Source organism: Dromiciops gliroides, chromosome 2 (genome assembly GCF_019393635.1).
Source record: "Dromiciops gliroides isolate mDroGli1 chromosome 2, mDroGli1.pri, whole genome shotgun sequence".
Lineage (NCBI taxonomy): Eukaryota > Metazoa > Chordata > Mammalia > Microbiotheria > Microbiotheriidae > Dromiciops > Dromiciops gliroides.
Window position 1 is genome coordinate 669,277,283 of NC_057862.1, and position 13,495 is coordinate 669,290,777.

General features: G+C 35.5%; 1 protein-coding gene across 1 annotated transcript in view; it reads right to left on the reverse strand.

The window, feature by feature from the left end:
- Positions 1 to 1,278: 1,278 nt before the first annotated feature.
- The window catches only part of LOC122739593 (40S ribosomal protein S9-like), a 47,568-nt gene continuing 35,351 nt past the window's right edge, over positions 1,279 to 13,495 (reverse strand). The window contains 2 exon segments of the mRNA XM_043981264.1: positions 1,279 to 1,586; positions 1,589 to 1,866. Of these exon segments, the coding sequence (XP_043837199.1) occupies positions 1,279 to 1,586; positions 1,589 to 1,866 (586 nt within the window).

The following is a 13,495-nucleotide window of genomic DNA, read 5'->3' on the forward strand; positions in this document are numbered from 1 at the left end:
CATAAATTGTGAGCCCTCCTACTTCTTTTTTCCCCTAGCCCATTCTTCTCTTTACATTACTCTTCAATGGAGTAAATCAGGTTGACATTGATCTTGTTCCCCATTCCCCAAAGCATAGATGTGATGCTTTTGCTTAGAGACAGGTGGCCTTCTTGGCATTTGGAGAGATGTGATCCCTTTGCACAATTATCAAAATTTTAGTTAATTTTAAGATGGTTTTCAGTGCATCAATTTTGCAAAGGTTAGTGAATCTCTAGAGTGGGTAGCATATCCATAACTTTTGGCTATTGTAAATGTGAAAATAAAATAAACTTGGTGCAATGACTCCACATTCAATCAATCTGGGATCATGTAGCACATTCCAACTCTATTTAATAAAAACTCCCTGCCTTATTATACACTGGGGTTGATTGGGAAAACCAGAGGGCTCTTTGTTTGATTTGAGAGGACATGAAATCCTAAAAGTTCAGGTGTGATACTCCTTCAGAGAAAGACAGGGAAAGATAAAGTGATGCCTCTCAAGCCTTGGACTGTCAAGCATTATACCATAGCAGCAAAATTTATCTCTGTCAGTTTCTCTAGAATGAAGGTATGAGGTAAAGCCCTTCAAAATCAGACACTCAACTTACCAAAGATTTCTGATTCCTCTTTGAACCTGCCAAGAAAACACAGAATTACTAAGGACCTTCAGGTTCTGCCAAGAGAGATGACCTAAAAGCACTTTAGAATGAGTTAATATTGAGGAGCAAAACTGAGTAATTAAATGGGCATTACGAAGGTATATTTAGAGGGGAAGGATGCCCTTATGGGGAAGGAAAATGCTTAAACAGTTGCCTCTTGGAAATGCCACAAGTTTATTTTGGGGTTCCAAATAATTTTTTTACAAACAGGAGAATATTCACATTCAGAATCAACAAATAAAGAAGGATTGACTATGAGTTAGAGCTAAAATAGGACTTAAAAATAATAAAATTTCCTACTATTTGTTGGAATTAATCTCTAAAGTTGTCTATCGCTATCACACATGATGTTTTAGTGTTTTGTCATCTAGAATCAAACAAGGACCCTTCTTGTCTTCCAAATCAACCCCAGCATAAAATAAGGCAAGCAACAATTATTTATAGAATGGGAATGTGCTATTCATGACTCAGCTGAAAAGGTGCTTCTTACAAAATCCCTTTCCTAATGCCCCATGTTCTTTTATTTTTTTTTTCCAGAAATCAAAGAGCTTTATTCCAATGCAGCAAACTTTGGTGAGCAGAGGTGGGGGGCTAACACTTAATCTTCCTCCTTGTCATCACCAGTGCCGTCCCCTCTTGGGAGACCCTTCTTGGCATTCTTCTTCTTGACCCGTCCTGCCCGACTCCCTCCGTAGGGTGAGCGCAGGGAGAAGTCAATGTGCTTCTGGGAGTCCAGTCGCACTATGAAGGAGGGGATGTTCACCACCTGCTTTCTGACCACGACGTGCCTCTGGCGGATCATCACCAGCGCGTGGTGGATGGACTTGGCCAGGCCCAGCTTGAAGACCTGCGTTTGCAGGAGCCGCCCCAGGAAGTCCTCGATCCTCAGGCCCAGGATGTAATCCACAGCCTCCGGGACAGGGCATTGCCTTCAAACAGAGGCCGCGGGTCCTTCTCATCCAGCGTCAGCAGCTCCCTCGAGGCCTTGCGGATCTTGGCCAGCGTGCACTGGACCCGCCACACCTCGCGCTTGTTGCGGAGCCTGTACTCACTGATCAGCTTCAGCTCCTGGTCCAACCACGACTTCTCGAAGGGCCGCCATGGCGTCATGTACGTCTTGCAACAACCCACCTCCTGGAGACCAGCATCTTGGCCTAATGGGGCGGTCTGGCTCGCGCCTCCCGCACTTTTCAGAACCGACCCGGAAAAGGAACCCCATGTTCTTAAAGTATTCTATCTCCCTATATTTTAAAGATAGTAAAAGTAACTGTCTCACAGTTTCCCTAGATTGAGAGATCAAATTTCATTTTGTCCATTGTAGAGTTCCTTCAGTCAAGGGTTTTTTTTTTTTTTTTTTACCTTTTATAGTCTGTTGAAAACTATAGACCTCTTCTAAGATTGATGCATTCAAACAATTGAAAGAAATTCTAAGTTTACTTAGAAGTTAGTGAAAACAAGATTCAAATTTAAATGTCCAATCTTGATCAAGACACTCATTTTTCAAATAAGGAAATGCAGTATTTATTTCAACCAACAAATATCATTAAATGTTCCTTCTTTCCTCGTTTCTTAACAATTTGTCACAATTCTTCCCTATCTACACCTTCACTATAATTTATGATGAGTTAATTTCCTTGCCAAGCCTACTTCTCCATATCTACTTTGGATACCTTCTCTTCTTACTTTCCACAAAAGTTTGTTCCTACTATCACACTAATATAATCTCTCTAATCTTCACTTTCTCCCTATCTATTGGTTCCACTTGACATCTGCAAACATACATAATCTTCCCCTATCATTTAAAAACAAAACAAGCAAAAACTCACCAGATTGTTCCATTCATATTAGCTATCAGTGTGTTTCCCTATTCTTTTTTCCACAGATAGACTTGAGAAAGACATCTATGAGTGGTCCCATCATCCTACATCTTCTCACATCCTCTTAACTGGCTGCAAACTAACTAAAAACTTCATGATCCATCTGAAAATATTTTCTCCAAATTTATCAGTGATTGTTTAATTTTCTTAATTCTCCTCTTCCTTTGCCTCTCTGGGGTATCTAACACTCTTAATCCCCTTCTCATGAATCCCTTAGACCCTGTAGGTTTCATCAGCCCAAACTACTTTCTAAGTTAGTCTCCCCCTCCCCATAGACATCTCTGACAGTGTATAATACAAAAATTCTGATTTTCAACCAAAAGCCTTAACCTTTTCTGAAATTCCTTGTTTTTGAAAGCCACCATGATTCACCCAGTCACTCTGCCCAATCTTCAGTGTGATCCTTGTCTCTTCCCTTTAGCTTACCACACTGATCTGATTTATTTCAAAATCTCATATATTTTCTCCTCAGAAATATCTTTCCACTAACAAGACTCCCATCCTCAATCAGGAATTTGTCACAAATAATTTGTATTTATTTCAGTGTGTGTGTGTGTGTGTGTGTGTGTGTGTGTGTGTGTATTCCTATTGTATGGGGCAAACTGCCTCAGTTTACCCAAATAACTCGAGGAGACCACCAAGTCAAGCAGAGATAGATTTATTACATTCCCATGGGAATAGGCAAACTCAATGCCTGAGCTGCACTAGCTAATACATGCCTTGACCTTTTATGGGGGAAGTCCCCATGCACACTAGGGCGAGCTCACAATCTAACATCCAATCCTGTCTCACCCAGGGTGTGTGTTTAGCTCATGATTAATGTATGGAGACATGCATACCTGTTCCAGGAAAAAGGGGGAAAGGGGAGGGGGAACAAGGTCAAAACAAAGGAAGAGGAAACAGGGGAGTGACAGTCAGATGTTTCAGATCTCACAGTTCCCACTGACTCCCCTCTCCTGGCCCCTGTCTCTAAAGATATTCAACCTGAATAACAGGAAGAGTCACTCAGGTGCTTCAGCATTGTTCTGTAGTCGTGTTAATTCTAGAAGGATGACAGGGTTAAAATTTATCTTCGGTTATGTTGGGAAGAAAAGAATAATCCATTGTTGGGACCCCAGGGCCAAGGGGATTCTGCTCTGAGAAAAAGAGACATGTCACTTAATATCTGGTCTCAACTTAATTGCTGCATCCTGTGCCGAGCCCTGTTCTTTCTTCTTCAGTCTCTAGTATTGAATTGGTGGGCAAATTCCCTGACCCACTCAACAGGGACTGGGGTTCTGACACATGATGGATTGCAGACAAAACTAATATGTAGCTGGCAAGTAGGGAGACTGAACAGAAGTAAAAATACTGTTAATTGGCAATAAAACTTAAAGGAGACAGTGAGAATTTGACAAGTAATAAACTTCTAAACAAACTATACTGGGGCAGGGCTGGGAACCTTCCAGATCCCATCCTCAGAGTTTAATCTGACTCAAATCCATAATCATCTTACACTATGATGGACATATGCACCTCTTCACAACCTGGCTCCTTTGTTTTCCAATTTCTGTCGTCTATTTGTATCATTGTATTCTACAATCCAAACACCTTCACTTTCTTGATATTCTTCAAAGAACCCAGTCTCCCACTTCAGAACCTTTCTGTTGTCATTTATCCTTGGCTGTCAATGATATCTCTCAAAATATCCATTTCAGATTCTCTGGATTTAATTAAGTCCCAAGTCAAATGCCAGCTCCTCCAGAAGGCCTTTCTTTCCCATCCCTCACCTATACCATAGAGTTGTTAATGCCATTCGCTCTAAAATTACCTTTCATTAACTTTAAATTTATCTTGCATTTTCTTACTCATATGAGTTACCTTGTTAGAATTTAAGTTCTTTATGCCCAAAAGGTTATAAAACTGTGCATACTCTTTGATCCAGAAATACCACTAGTAGGTCTGCATCCCAAAGAGAACTTTTTTTTTTTTTTTTTGCAGGGCAATGAGGGTTAAGTGACTTGCCCAGTGTCACACAGCTCGTAAGTGTCAAATGTCTGAGGCTGGATTTGAACTCAGGTCCTCCTGAATCCAGTGCTGATGCTCTATCCACTGAGCCCCCTAGCTGCCCCCCCAAAAGAGATCATTAAAAAAGGGAAAATGACCCACAAGTACAAAAATATTTATAGTAGCTCTTTTCATGTTGGCAAAGAATTGGAAATTGAGGGTATGTCCATCAGTTAGGGAATGGCTGAACAAGATGTGGTATTTGAATGTAATGGAATACTATTGTGCTATAAAAAATTATGTGCAGGTTTATTTCAGAAAAAAACAACCTGGAAAGACTTACATAAAGTGATGCTGAGTGAAATGAGCAGAACCAAAAGAACACTATGCACAGAAATAGCAATCTTTTATGATGATCAAATGTTATAGACTTAGATTTTCTCAGCAATACCATGATTCAAGATAATTCCAAAAGACTAATAATAGAAAATGCTCTCCACATCAAGAAAAAAAAAAGAATTATGGAGTCTGAATGTGGATAAAACATACTATATTCACTTTGTTGTTGTTGGTTTTTTTCTTTGTTTTTTGTTTTTGTTTTTGTTTTGTTTTCTTGAGGTTATTCTCTTTTGTTCTGATTCTTCTTCCCCATTATTACTAAGGTGGAAATATTTAGCATGATTGCACATGTATAGCCTATGTCAGAATGCTTGCTGTCTTTGTAAGGAAGGAGGTATGGAAGGGAGGGAGAAAAAAAATGGAACTCAAAATATTATAAAAATGAACTTTGAAAACTAAAAAAAAATCAATAAAAGTTATTGCTTATTTTTTTTAAAGTATGTAACTTTCTTGAGAAAAAAAGGCTATTTGGCTTTGGTCCCTGATAGTGTCTAATGTATGACAAGCACTTCTAAAAGCAATCTTTGTCTCTCTCTGTGTCTCTGACTATTTGCTTGGTCCATCTGTTAATCTATATCATCTAATACATAGTAAATTCTTAATAAAATATGTACTTATTGAGTCTTTTTCTTTTGCTCCACCATAAACACAAGTTTAATATGGTTCCACCTCAAGTCAGCTTGTGTGAGTAAAATCAGTCTTGTATTAGTTTCTGGGTCCTCTCTTACCTTACATTTCCAAAGTAATTTAAAGTTTTCTAGACTTAACACCAGCTACTTTTTAGTATCTTCTTTCTGACCAGTGAGAATGCAGTGTGTAGTCCAGTTACATAGCTTCAACTGTACCTCTATTGTTAAAATAGCATCACTCCCCTTTAAGGGATTGAAAACTAAATCCTTTAATAACATTATGTAACTTTTTGCTTTCTTTCTCTTCTCATAGTCACTCATCAGCCATCTTTTTCATGTGCTAGTCAACCACAATTGACAGAGGCAAAAATATTTGACTCTATGATATTTGACTCTGTGATATGTGCACATATCTATCCGGAAGAAGATTTAAAATTTCAACTATACTGTCATTTACATAAAAATCAGCTAACTGGTGTTAGTTTTCACTCATTCATTAAAGATATCTAAAGTGTTGGTGTCACATGGCCATTGTCACCAGGTATCCGTGGTGACAATTTGCTTCTGTGCCATAGAAAGTTATGTGTCAAAAAAAAGGAAGTTATGTGTTTATGTACATGTATGATTTTAGTTGTATATATGTTTACATATTTTATATTTGAGAATACATGCACGTAAGTTGATTGGATTGTATAGGGTTTTTTTTAATGACAATACCTAACAGAAAACTGCCTTCAAGTCTTCTATAGTTTATCAAATCCATTTTCCTTCAGTTTTCTTCACTTCTCCCTCCCCTCACCCTCCTCAATAGCTTATCATGAGGAGCCAAGATGAAGGCAACAAATTCCTTGGGAAGTAAATAATGTCCTTGGTGGGAGGTCACACCGAACATTACACCAGCACTACATCAATTAGAATATTCAGAAAGAAATATATCAAAATGTCATTGGATAGGTTAATTATGCTCTGAAGAGGAGAATATCTCCATTGGAAGAATCTATTTCAGTGTCTATTACAGATAGCACCAAAATAGAGTAATATACTATACATTAAGCATGATTATTTGTTTTGTGTTGGAGTACTTCTCAGAAAGGCAAAAGAATAGGATTTCTAGAAATCAGAGCAAAAGAGAAAACAAAGAATAGATTTTTTTCACAATATTATTTACATCATATAAGATATGATGGGCTGACTGATAATTAGAGAGAGGAGATATAAAAATGCTCACTGGTGAAAGAAATGGAATTTAATTATGTCTTGTTGCAAGTAGAAGGGAAAACAACTTTCTGATTTTAAACCTCTTAAGGGCAGGAAATATTGATGTTTTTGTTTTTGCTTTTGTTTTTGTTTTTTTCCTGGGCCAACTTAGAGTGTCTGACGGTGAATAAATATTTATTTTTTGTTGTTATTGTTGAATGTTTGATAGGACAGATAATGTACTTTAAATAGATGTGTGTGTGTGTGTGTGTGTGTGTGTGTGAATTTCTTCTCTGAGATCCTTATTCAGTGAGCTCTTAGGCTTAGTGATTTTTTTTTATATCCCTGCATTTGTAAATGTGAGTTTATTTTTACATAAATGCATAAATAACATGGGACAAACAAGTCTATTGTCTCAAGATTTAAAAATCTCAAGGAGGACACACTTTTTCCTTGATAAAATGCATTTTATTGCTATAGTGATCACTATCATGTCTCTCCTTATGATATCACTCTTCTGGTGATTTTGTTCTATGCTCTCCCTTCATGAGCTCATCTGCTTCTATGTTTTCATTTATCTCTTCTCTCCAAACAATTCTCCAATTTATATATAAAAGGAAGTATGGGCTAGTCAACTAACAATGGATTTAATGTCAGTGGTCTTAAGAATTATATAACACCTGTATTACATAAGAATAATTAAGTAAACCATATTCCTACAATGGTCATGTCAAAAATGCATCATTTATCTCATATATTAGTCTCACATTTTGGTCATGAGGTGAGCAAGGTTTTTCATTATCAGTGTTCTCAAAGCATGTTTGATCATTTAGTTGAGAAGAGGTCTTAAATCCTGCAAAACTATTTTTTTTTATATATCTATTCTTCTAGTTCAACTCATTTACATTGTTCTTACAATTTGTCCATGTTTCTTTGAAGCTTTCTCATCTCTTACAGTAAAATAATTTTCTAGGAAATCCATATACCAAAATTTGTTCATGCACAACATGTGCCTTTCTACATGGACATGCCCTTAGATTGTCCCTTTATTCCTCAAATGTATTCCTTTTCCACCTTCATCAGAGGAAATGTTATGCATTGTTCACAGTCTAATGCAACAGATTAAGCCTGCCCTGTTTTTTCTAACTGAATGATTTATCTTCTTTCATTAAATAATAAATACAGCATATAAACAGTACTGTAATTTTGTAGGATTGTATTATTACAGTACTTTTATGTCCCTTGTAATTTTGGATAATTTAATATCTGAAAATAGAGATTCTCACATACTTCTTTGTGTTATATTATAATTATTTGGTGACTTTTCTCATCTCTCCAATAGACATTAAATTCCTTTAGGGCATTGATCATACCTTAGTAAATAATAATATGTTTTAGGACTTATTTAACATGTAGTTGTTAATCAATAAATGTTTTAATAGCACCCCATTCTGCATTAAATATCTAACTGTAATTCATTTTTGTAGGATCGTCACCTATAGAAAAATTATTACTATTCTTCACTTAAAACATTTTAAGGCTCACTTTTCTGGGAATGTTTAATATGTGTCCAGTGGGAACAAATGACATTCTGATTGTTTCAAATTCACAAAGTTATACATTCAATAGGTGGGAAAGGGAGAAACTTGCTCCACTCAAGGAAAAACACCTCCAAATTGTCCTTTATCCCTGGAATTTATGACCTCTTGATGACTCTGATGTTTCTGTTTGCATTTACATTTCAGAGCTACCTAACTTTTATACATAGGTCTAGTGATGTGTCTGATTATTTTAGCCAATCACAAGGTATATTTGGTGAAGTGCTATTTGTATTACTCCAAAGTTGAAAGAATTTTGTTGTTGTCATTTCAGTCATGTTTGACTCTGTGTCACTACTTGGAGTTTTCTTGGCAAACATACTGAAGAGATTAGCCATTTCCCTCTCCAGCTCATTTTACATATGAGGAAACTAAGGCAGCAAGCAATATTAAGTCATTTGCCGAAGGTCACAAAGCTAGGAAGTGTCTGACATTGGATTTGAACTCAGGTCTTACTGACTTTAGGTTCAGAACTCTATCCACTGAACCAACTATCTGCCATTCTGCAAATAACTTTGGTCTTCTCAAATTACTTAGAGACTTATTCAAACTTATTTTACCCCTTTCGTTCATTTGAGAAATCTAGGGTTCAATGATGGTATTAATTGGCCCTCATCCTTATAGAAGAAGGAATGAATCAAAATGATCTTCATTTTTACAGATAATACTATAGTGTTTTCCCTTTAATAAGCCTTCTCTATTACTTTCTACATGTGTCATAGTTTATGATAGTAATAGATAGAAATGTCTTCAATAGATAGTAGATAGTAATGATTGTTCAGTTGAACTCAAAGGGTGCAAATAATGTGTTTCACATCCCCCTCAATTTCACAGAATAACAAGAAATTCGTTATGGAAAGAAACCTCAAGAAATAAGTCCATTACATATTTGAACATGAGTGCTCCCTTTAATATACCATGCACATAGTCACCAAGACTTTCTGTGAAGACCTGTAATGAGCAAGAACCCACTCCCTCCTGAGACACTGCCTTCCATTTCAGGGAATCACTGTCAGAACTTTTTTATTTTGTATCATCTAAATATTACTGATTGTGATCAAACATTTCTCCTAGTTTTGCCTTCAAATAATTTTGCCCTTTAAATAGTTTGCCCTTCAAATAATTGAAGACAGCCAGTTCTCATCAATTACTTTTCCTTATTAAGCTAAACATTCTCACGTGTTACTTCCACCAGTTATTGCATGGCATGATAGAAAGAGATCTTAATTATCTTACTTCCTTTTGTCTGGATTTTGTATGTTAATCTATGTCCTTCATAAAATTCGTAAATGTGTTTCGAGACATCAACTTAAATTATAGTAATCCATGGGAACATCTCAACTATTTGGACTCCCTTGACATCATCCAATCAAGTGCTTCTTGTAAAAAAGTGATAATAATAACTATTTACTTTTAGATAGCAGCATCAGGATTATAAACACTTCACTCTGCCTTTGATTCAAGAGACAGAGATGAAAACATTAACACACTCCACTTGAAATGGAATAGTCTTCTCTCAAACATACAGCAAAGCTTGATAAAGGAACTGCATTAAAAATTAGCTAACATGCTTACATAATTTTCCCTTATGAACTGATAGGTTACTCATTTCATTTATTTTTTTATAAAAAAAAAACCTTCAAAGTAAATTATTTGAATTATACTTTCATGTTGCAGATGAGAAAATTAAGTGTCACAGAATACACAATAGGGAAGGACTTTTAATTGAATGCTGATCAATAAAGAGGTCAAAGTACTCAACTGTCATTTTCTCTACCAAAGGAAATATCAAAATGAGAAAAAATAAAAGTAGATTGAAATTTAATATAGCAGAACTATCAATTAGGAAGGACCTCTTTTCAGGGTAATAGTATGTCATGCCAGGCATTATGTAATGATAAAACACCCAGAAATATAGTGTAATGCAACACTATAAAATGACATATAACACAATATAATACAAAAAAAATATATTAAGTGCCTACATTGTTCAAAACTCAATGATAGGCACTAGAAATTTAAAAAAAAAACACACAAACACACATTAAATATAAAGGTTCTTGACCACAAAAAGCATATGGTTCACCAGGTAGATTAAAATAGGTAGCTAGCCAGATTGATAGATCAATTACAGAGTAGACCTAAAGTGTTATGACATGATTTTCAGAAGACATAACAATTCAGGAATCTGAAGAATCAAGAAAGGCTCGCTGTGCTATGCTTTGAAGAAAGGTAATAATTATATGATATGGAATTGAGAAAAGAATATATTTTGGATGTGTCTGGTTCCCTTCAGAAAGGCCAAAGGCAAGGGGAAAGCATGAAATGAATGAAAACAGGGAACAAAGCAGTTTGATTTTGATTAGACCATGCAAGTGGAAAACTAGGCTAGATGACTTGGATATAGATTGTGAAGGGCTTTAAATGCCAGACTGAGTATTTCATAAATTTCCTAGAAGTAAGAGGAAACCAGTGATTATTTCTGAGTAGAAGAGTGTCATGCTTTTATCTGTATTTTAGGAATAAAAAATTTGAATATATATGTGAAAATTAGAGAAAGACTAGGTGTTAATTAGAATGCTACTATAAGAGCTGAGATGAGAGGTAACCAGGGAAGTTAAATTATATTTTGTTAAGTGAGCACCTAAACATCCTTAATAAATTTTCCACCTGTTCCACATTTACAGGTAATGAATTAACTTAGAAATATGAATGCAGTGCTATTAATGATAATTTTTGAGTAATGAAAAAAATGGAAAATATGTCTTGACATTCTATATGTGTAAATATTTTCTTGATTTTAAAGGGTGGGAAATATTTCAAATGTCAGGCCAATAATCCCAGCACTCATTTTTCCAACAGAAATTCTAGAATCAATTATTAAAGGCAAATGTGGGCAATTAAAATGAAAGTGGCAATCACTAAAATCCATGTTGGATTACTTACCAAACATTTTCTATTTAAATTAGTTTCCTTTTGTACATAAATTTGGTATAAGATATAATGGAAGTAACTTGAATATCATATATATATTGATTACTCTAGTCTTCTTAGTTTTCTTTCCTTATAGATATAATGTAAATATTAAGACTAGATGGTGATACAATTGCTTTATCTAAAAAACACACATTGTGGATGTTGGAAGGAGACTTCATGGGTACCTAGAACAATCTATATTTAAGAAATAATCCACTTTATAAGTATAGTATAATAAAATAACATATAATAATTATTTCAAGAAATAAGGCATTCATTGACAAATGAGCTGCACTTAAAAATTATATCAAGATGTATTTTGTCTCTTTGTAACTTCTACTAATTGCATCTAGTTGTGATCCTTGGTAATAAAGAAAATGAAGATAATCACTTTTCCATGAATCCTCAAAAACTGGAAGATATTTCTCATGCCTGCATGAGTTATTCTCTCTTCAAAGAAGAACATCTCTGATTACTTCAATTATTCAAAAATTATTGATTCATCAGAGGAAAGTAATGACGGAGGAAGGATTTATCATAAGTTTGAATATTGTATGGTATTAGTCCATAATTATGATCCTAGAGTGTGGAGTGTTTTTTTTTTCCTCAAAAAAGTTACTTTTTGTAAAATTTATCATTTATTTATTTTAACTTTAAAAAAAAGACTTCCAAATTCTTCAACTGTTTGCCTCACCAACTGAGAAGGCAAGGAATATATCAATTATACATATTAAATAATGCAAAACACATTTCCTAATTGCCCATGTTGCAAAAAAGGGAAGAAAAAACAATGAAAAAAAATGATATAGTAATTTGAACTCATAGTTTAGACACCATCTTTCAAGAAATTGTCAGGAAAGGTTGCCCTGATATTCTAGAAGCAGAAAGTAAAATAAAAATTGAAAGAATCCACCAATCACCTCCTGAAAGAGATCTGAGAAGGAAAACTTCCAGGAATATTATAGACAAATTCCAGAGCTCCCAGGTCAAGGAGAAAATATTGCAAGCAGCAAGAAAAAAGGAATTAAAATACTGTGGAGTTACAATAAGGATAAAACAAGATCTAACTGCATCTACATTAAAGGACTGGAGGACATGGAATATGATATTCTGGAGGGCAAAGGAACTAGGACTACAGCCAAAAATCACGTACCCCTCAAAGCTGTGTATAAACTTTCAGAGGAAAAAAAAAATGAGACTTCAATGAAAAAGAGGATTTTTAGGCATTTGTTATGAAAAGACATGAACTGAAAAGAAAATAAGAATTTCAAATACAAGACCCTAGAGAAGCATAGAAAGGTAAACAGGAGAAAGAAATCATGAGGTATATTAAAAGATTAAACTGTTTACATTCCTACATGGGAAGATGATACTTCTAACTCATAAGATCTTTCTCAGTATTAGGGTAGGTGAAAGCAATACACTTAGACCAGAGGACATAGGTCTGTACTTATTATGAAGGGATGATATCTGTAAAACATTTATTTTTTTATCCTTGTTTTTTTGTGGGGCAGGCAGGGTGGGTTGACTTATATCTGGGGCCAAATTTTGGGCTTGGGACTTCCTGGGTCCAAGACCAATGCTTTGTTCACTGTGACACATAGCTAATCCGTGGTGATATCTGTAAAATAGGGTTGAGGGGTAGGAGGAATGCACTGCAAGAGGGGGAAAGGGGAGTGGTGGACTAAGGAGAGGTAGCTCACATGAAGGAAACAAGGAAAAGCTTATGGAAGGGAGTGGAAGAGGGGGAAAGAGTAGGGGTGTGAGTGAACCTTACTATCATCAGAACTGGTTCAAAGAGAGAATAATATATATACTTAAGTGTGTATAGTAATATATTTTGCCCTGTGAAAGTGGGAGGGGAAGAAGATGGGGGGGGGGAGAGCCAAAGAACGAAGGGCAGATTGGCGTAGGGAGTAGTAAAAGGCAAAACACTTTCAAGGAAGGTGAAGATGTTCTCCATAACTACATATGTATTACTTATATTTAATTGCCTGATTTTATAGGGAGGGTTGAGGAGGAAGGGAGGAAGAAAATTTAGAACACATAATTAGCTCAAAAATCTTAATCTCATCATAGTTAGTTCAAGGAGGGAATAACATGCACACCCAAATGGGAAGAGTAATCTAGCTAACCCTACAGGAAAATAGGAG